Source organism: Passer domesticus, chromosome 1, assembly GCF_036417665.1.
Source record: "Passer domesticus isolate bPasDom1 chromosome 1, bPasDom1.hap1, whole genome shotgun sequence".
NCBI lineage: Eukaryota > Metazoa > Chordata > Aves > Passeriformes > Passeridae > Passer > Passer domesticus.
This window is the reverse complement of record NC_087474.1, coordinates 136,602,873-136,610,615: the sequence shown is the minus strand read 5'-3', so window position 1 is coordinate 136,610,615 and position 7,743 is coordinate 136,602,873. Positions and strand designations below refer to the sequence as shown.

Here is a 7,743-nt window from a genome sequence, read left to right as displayed (position 1 = left end):
GATGTCTGACTCAGAAAAAAACCCCAAACTATTACTGGTATAAAGTAATTGAAATGCTGCTAAAATCACATTAACAGGATCAATCACACTTGTGAGGAAATTATCCTTGTGTGAAGCAAAATTTGGAAGAAAATGACCTTGTGTAGTGATGAAGGGCCTGCCCATAGGAGTTTGTTCAAATTTTTGTGGTCTGCCTCCCTTTCATCCAGCACCTCCATGCAGCCTGACATCCCTGTCGCACCTTTGCTCTTCAGCTTTGTCCTTCATGCACAGTATCACAGTCTGGTTCACTTGATTTTTTTTTCTCCTGTATAGCCTCTTCCCATATCCTGCTGTCCACCCCAGTGTGAACGGATGGAATGTAGGAGAATAGAGATAGTAATGAAGGTAATTTCACCCCTAAGGAGTTACAGCTGCACTAATTATCAAGAATTAGGAACAGGCCTGCCCTTAATAGGCCACAGCTAGATCCAATTAGGATGGGTATTGTAAAAGAGTAGGTTGGCTGGTCGAGAAGTTAGATGGAGTTTGTTAGCTGTGCTGGGAGGAAAATGGAGTTAGTAGTGTGAGGAGCTACCCATAAGAAATCACCGACAAGGTATGGAACGTTTGCAATAACATAAAAACACCCCAGCACCCTTCTCCTCCCAATCCCATGCATGACAGTCTCACAGCCCACCAGCATCTTAGCCCCGGTCTCCAGCTCTGCATCTGCAGTGTTTCACTTGTATTTTGATCACCTCTGCAGCCACTAGTGCTCTGTAGAGGAGATTGTCGCCTGCTAGGAAAGAAGCAGAAGGAAGCAGCAAAGCAAGGAGTCCCCAAGTCTGCAGAGCATCACAGGTCACCTACAACACTGTCTCTGTTTCATGGGATATACTGGAGATCTCTGAAATCAGGACAACTGTGGAGTCAGGCCAGCACCAAACCTGAGCTGTGATCAGCAGATTTAAACACAATTTTATTACTAAAAATAAGATCAAAATTATCACAAATTGCAGATTGCAAATGTAATATTCCAAAACATGCTTCAAATCTGGAAGCACTCCAGAACCAAAAAAGTGATGTTTTTGAAAATTTATACTGGAGTATAATCTACGCACTCTGTAGCGTCAACTCACAATTCCAGTACTGTTACTGTGAAGTCAGACTTTATTTCCAGACCCAATGAGCAGCACACATTTTTTACTATACTATCTAACCCTACAAATCAGAGCAAATGTGCAAAAAAGCACCTTCCCCAAAATCTAACAACTATTAATTGCAAGTAACAATTAAAGGAGCAGACAATTTTGCCTCTCAAATGGAATATAGAACAGTGTGTCCAAATTAGTGGGATATATTTTGTGCGATATAAGTGAATGTACAGGGTACAGCTTAATTCAGCATTGTAGAGGTTTCAAGAATTCCTACAATTTTGCTGTGTTTTTAAACTGCAACAATATGACAATCAAAGCACAATGGGAATGAGAACCCTTCTTATCGAGTCAGTCAGAGCAACAACATGAGCCACTCTCTTGGTTCTTCTTAAATATTAACCACCTGAATTATCCAGTACAAAAGACCTCTTTATTGGAAAACACATGAGAAAAAGCAGATATTTCTCTGCTTTTGCATGTCACGCTCTCCAGAGCTGCTGTGGAGCCAGAGGATTCCCAGCAGGGAAGGAGTTGCACTTCAAGTTACCTTTCAAGCTTCTGAGAGCTGATCTTGGGCTTCAACATGCTCATTCTGGGAATAAAAATTATGATATTTTCTGTTATCTCACTCCAAAGAAAGATAACTTGGATTTTCCCTTACTATTGTGTGAGTGTAATTGGAAAGGATAGCTCTAAAAAATATCCTAGCTCTAGAAAATAGCCTCTGTCATTAACATTAAGAATATTTAGCTGTCTAGCATCTAGGAGTTTATGGCACTGTAAATTGTTTATACTTTTCCATACCACTGTAAAATAAAAAAAATGTAGCAGTTGTATTCATTTTGGTAGAAGCACATGCTTTCATAAATTACCAGGCTTGAAAAATTAAGCTGCTACGTTCAAGGCCAAAGTTTTAAAGAGATGTCAATCCGTTTTTCATTAATGTCATTACAGTTATTGGGAGGTGGTGGGAAGGTTTGCCCATGATTTCGTCTCTACTGGGATAAGCCACAGACTGTATGTAAGCCATGCCGTCAGTATGTGCCAGTTGGATATGAGGTGCACCATCTGTAGATGCAAATGACAATTAGAAAAAGACGTATTCAAACGACTGTGCATGCAAAGAGGCAATACTGGAGAAATTGGACCAAGATTTCTGTATTTCTTATAGAGGTAAAAATGTGTTGCGTGCCATACTCCTTTAAGAGCTGTGAGGAAATAAAATTTCTGAATGTAAGGCAAATTCTCTTTTTTCATTGTTAAGATTTAATACATTTTGAGGTTGGAGAAGGCAGCATATCTCCCAACAAAGTGGCTAGTACAGAATGTAAAAAAAAATAATTTAAATAATGAAAAAATGCATTTCCCTCCTTCTACATGCAAACTGTCTCATATTCCAATTTATTTCAGTATAAATTTATTCTTGCATATGCTAATACATGGAATCAGGAAAAAATATTTAAATGCATTAGAAAGCATATGGAAACATACAGATTATAAGCTCTTTAATAAAATCTATCTTAATGATAAAGGCACCACTTAGCATGCACTCTGGAACTGTGCTCCTTCATTTATTTATGAGTTCCTGTAGACAAAGAAAGTATCTTCCAAAAATAGGAATACCATATTTTCAAGGCATACTGTGTATTTTATTTTTGAAACTAGTAAATGTCAGACAGTATTCATACACAGTATTGACACATTAATGTTTTCATTCAACAGTGAAGATACCTTTCCTTGTTACATTATATATTTATGACACACTGAGCTGTCAAATAAATTATGTCAAAGCAGCTACAGCCAGACCTTGTGACACTTGAATCATAGAATCAGGGCAAATAACCTTTAAAATGAAAGACATATGACAAGAATTAGAAACATTTAATTTGCATAAATATAATGTTAACAGTCTTTTCCTTATTACATATTTTATGCCTAATTTTTCATTGCCATTATACTCATTCTTTAACATCAGTTTGCTCTCTCTTTTTTTCCTCATTGCTTGCTTTGTTTTGGAATATGTGAAACAAATTCTATAAGAGCATATGATCAGATCACCATTTGAATATACTCTGGTTAGCAAATCTTAAATGTTGCGAAAGACTCTTTACTCATGTTATATACTATTTAAAATGTAGAAAAAGTTCCTAAAGATAACTAAAAATTCCTAAACATGTCAAGTAAATATGTAATCTCTGATAACTTTGGACCATCTTTGCAAAAAAACCCCCATGTATTTAAGTTCTCCTATGGCAGAACACACCAAATGTGCAAAATTGAAGCGCTGATTTGCAAAAGCTTGGTGACTCATACATACTGAATTTTGCAATATAAAGTCTGAGCATCTAAGTATGCATACAGGAAACAGGGTAAATGATTAGATTTTCAGAATTGCTTACTAAGAGTGGTAAACTCATTAGTTTCATTACTTGAAACCTGTTTATAAATGAGAGACTTCCTTAAGCCTCTGCTGGCAGGTGCAGTCTCTCTCTTGCACCTTTAGAAATCACTGAGGACAGAGGAACTCCACAGTTTGCTCTTACTGCTAACACTTTGTAAGCTCACAGATGTAACCACACTTGATGAAACTTTGCATTATTCTTAAAAGTCCCTAGGGATATTCAAGTAAACAAGACTGAAGGTACAAAGATGAATGTCTGCAGCAGCAGGGCAAAAATAACTAAACCCCTTATTGTAATTCCCAACTCCATTGGGATAGTGTGGCCAGGCCTGCACAGCCATAAGGACACACAGACTTTTTGCAGGCTCTTTGCTACAGGATGAGTTTGGTTCCTTCACCCTTCTGGATCAGGAAAATAAGTATGGTCTATTCTAATTCTTTTATAATGAGGGCAGTTGGACTAGATGATCCATGTTGGTTTCTTTCAAATGTTACTTTATTCTATTTAATTCTGTTCCATTCCAGTGAAGCTAATTGTGATGTTTTGGGTTTGGCTTCCATATATTTACATAATAATTCTGAGAGCCAGAGGAAAGCCAGTGAAGTCTATATAAAAAAGCACTGAGAGAAGGGTAGAAATTGATACTGGGGATTGCCTCCAAAGCTTAATCCAGAAGGTTTAGGGTGTTTCCTTAAATTTTCACCAAAGAATTAAGCAGTTGTTTGTCAGTTGACTCTGTCAGTGGCACAAACACACCATCACTAGGCATTTGCAGAGAGCAACTCGGGGAAGACATGAAGCAACTCCCATCCCACCAGCAGCCCAACCATGAGCTGGCAGTCCATGAGGTCAGATGGCAATGTCCTCCAGGCCATTTGAAGACAGGGAAGGTGCAGTCACATGTTTCAGTAAACATCAGTAGCTCAGAAGGGTGGGTGGTGGAGAAATGGAAACTGCATCAGTGGTTTGTAATTTGCAATTTGCTCTTCCAAGTCAATGATAAAAAAGAAGTTACATTCCCTTCCCTCGCTGCCCATAGTTATATGGAGCAGTTCTGGTTTGATGGAGCTTGAACTCAGTACAGGTGTTTTAGAAGAAATTGAAAGGGTAGCTATCTTCACATGCCCCTTAACACTGTTCTGCTGAGAAACAACCATCCTAAGGGATGCCACTTGCCAGACGGGGAATACAATTAACAATGCATATGCTCAGAAACGGAAAGTTATTTAGACTAATTATATATAGCAAAATAGATTACAGAAATATTATCGCAAAGCCCAGTGTTGGAAGGTTGGAGCTAATGGGAGATAAATGTTCATCCCTAAACCAGCCATTTACTGATCAAGATCAAAAATTATTCCTATTGAAAGCAGTAAAAATTAGAAGCTATTTTGATAAGCACTACAAAATTGATTATTCAATGCAGAAGGTTTCTTAAAAGGCTAATACTACAAGGAATTTTAAAAGTATCTGTGTTGTTACATTTACAAGATCATTCAGAATAAAAGTGAAAGCCTCCTGAAAAGTGATGTTATCTTTGCTAAAGACCCTATTTTTAACAATTTCATTAATCAACTAATATATAAATTTTCAGAAAAAACATTTAACTGACAAAGAACAAATGCTGAACCTAGTAAAAAAGATACCATTTATTCACTTTGCAGTTAAGTAGAAATCTCCATTCAACTGTGACCTAAAATTGATGCTTCTGCGATTAAAGTACATTGTAAATAGTTTCTAAAGTGTTAATAAATTACTAAAACTGTTTCAGGAAATTATTAATCAAATGTTATAGCCTGTTACTGAGTCCAGTGATGTAATGAGCCATTTGCAATCAACTACAGCATCTGAAATTAATGTGCTTAGGACAATATACAGAATTTATTTCTCCTGCATATAATGAGTTTCTCACAGTTACTTATCAGCTTTTTGCATAGTAATTACCAAAGCAGTCTCAAAAGAATTTGTACTGAACATTTCTAGTCCTCTGTGGGACAAAGCAGGGAATAACTACAAGAGTCACTCATAAGTGAAAGGGAAAAAAACCATGGCTCTCTCCCATTATCACCTACTAGTGTGGAGTGACCAAAACCTGAGGAAAAGCATATTAATATCTTAACAATGCAGAGATACAAAAGTCACTCCGTGAACCACCTCATCTCCTGCAGGCAGCAGTTTTGGGCAGAGAGAGTGAGGAGGGTCCAGACAAGCATACGGATGTAACTGCTGCTGAAAACAGAATGCTTAGAACTGGATTTTGCCTATGTGTGTAAGCTGCACAAAGCCTCCTTGTACTTCCCTCTACTTCCCTCCTCTCTGTAGTGTAAGATGGCTGTTATGGCTGTGCCATATTCATTTACCTTTAGCTTCCTTAGATTCTTTAAGTTGGTGAAAAAAAACCAAAAACCCCTACTTCCTTATCTTTCTCATTTGTTGATTCCTTTTTGCTCAACTCACATTTTACTGCTAGTGTTCACATAAGGGAACAAAGGCAAGAGGAGAAAAAAATCATACATAGAATGTTAGAATGGCCTAGGTTTGAAAGGCTCTTAAAAATCATCTGGTTCCATCACCCTGCCATGTGCAGGGACACCTTCCACTAGAACAAGTTGCTAAAAGCTCCATCCAACCTCACCTTGGACACTTCCAGAGTCAGGGCATCCATAACTTCTCTGGGCAACCTGTTCCAGTGCCTCAGCATTGTCACAGTGAAGAATTTTTCTTCTAATATCTAGTCTAAACCTACTGTCTTCCAGTTTGAAGCCACTCCCCTATCACTACATGCTCCTGCAAATAGTCTCTGTCCATGGTTCTTGTAGGCTCCCTTCAGGTACTGGAAGGCCTTAATATGTTACCAAATAACATGATAGTTATGTGATTGTATGATCTAATACAATTGCTGACAACCCATAAATACAAACCAAATACTCAACCTGTGAGTTCCTCCACCCACTTTGTGTGGTCACACACAGTATACTGCACATCACATCAGGCTTGTGGCTGAAGTGTGGCACACACCTTATGTGTCACTCTGGTCACCTTTTAGCTGCCTCAGCTGAAGATTTCAACACCAAACAAATCACAGCTCAAACTGGAAATGCAGACCAGAAAAAATGTGCTGGAAAAAAGAATAAGTTTTGGGGAAAACCCCCCAGTTTTTCCTCTTCAGACTGAGCCAAAGAGCCCTGTGGCTTTGAAAATGTATCAAACCATAACAGCACAAGACAACAAATAGAGAGGGAGGCAGTCCAGTGTTCTTAGTCAACATGTATCTGCCTTTTCTGCATATACTTGCAAGTTCTGCCACTGATCTAGGCAGGCATTAAAAAGCATACAAAACCAAGTACCAAAAAGTGGAAGCATATGATAGCTGTGATATGATGCTGTTACTGCATATGGCTGTCTTGAACAGAGGAAAGAGTAAGTAAAGTCATTAGAAAATGTATGCATTGCTATACGCCTTGCTGCAGATTCTGTATTAATTATAACATACTCTTTTAAGAATTCATGTCTGTATTCCATACACAAAACTACAGATGCATATTATAACTAATGTTACAATAGAAGATACCTAAAAGAATACACCTAACTGGTAAACACAGTATCTCGTGTCTGCTTTCTAATAATTTGTATCTAAATGTATATAAAAATATTTTATAAAACCACTATAGAACAATTGCATAAAAATTCTCTGAGTGATCACAGCTGAAATATTTTCTCTCTGAAAGGTAGAGCTGTCATTACTGAACGTACTAAATATATATGGTATACAAAAGATCATCTATGAGATCCACTGGAGAAAAAAGTGAAGGAGAAGCCATGATGTAGTTCATTTTGAGTATGAGCAGATGAAACTTGCTATGCTCAATGGGTGGGCATCACACTTCACTCTGTTCACTGAATTTGCTGTAATTCTAAAATGAGAGAAACAGGGGAAAAAAGTATTATAATATTTTCCTAGAATATAATGTAAAATTAGGTTATGAAGGAGTGCTAGCTTGAAAATGCCACTAATATTTCAAAAAGTTATTTATGATTGCGATTAACTACATTAAGTAATAGGCAAGTATCTTATCAATTTATAAACATAAAAATGAGAACAACATAACATTTTGGAGCACATAGATAAGAATATCTTTGCATTTCTGAACAGCAGCAGCAGAGATGAAAATGGACCACAAAGCCCTCTTACTCTACCTTTC

At 37.4% G+C, this 7,743-nt stretch overlaps 1 protein-coding gene and 1 long non-coding RNA gene across 4 annotated transcripts in view; one reads left to right on the top strand and one right to left on the bottom strand.

The window, feature by feature from the left end:
- The first annotated feature begins 377 nt into the window (after positions 1-377).
- Positions 378-3,351, top strand: LOC135281955 (uncharacterized). Its single transcript, XR_010348350.1, has 2 exons — positions 378-598; positions 749-3,351. It is a non-coding gene; the product is annotated as an uncharacterized LOC135281955 (long non-coding RNA).
- SLC26A7 (solute carrier family 26 member 7) overlaps positions 3,324-7,743 on the bottom strand; it is a 68,134-nt gene continuing 63,714 nt past the window's right edge. For all 3 annotated transcript variants that reach the window (XM_064391308.1, XM_064391317.1, XM_064391299.1), the window contains exon 19: positions 3,324-7,455. In XM_064391308.1, coding sequence (XP_064247378.1) covers positions 7,420-7,455 — 36 coding nt within the window. In that variant the 3' untranslated portion in view covers positions 3,324-7,419. The remainder of the gene's footprint in view (positions 7,456-7,743) is intronic.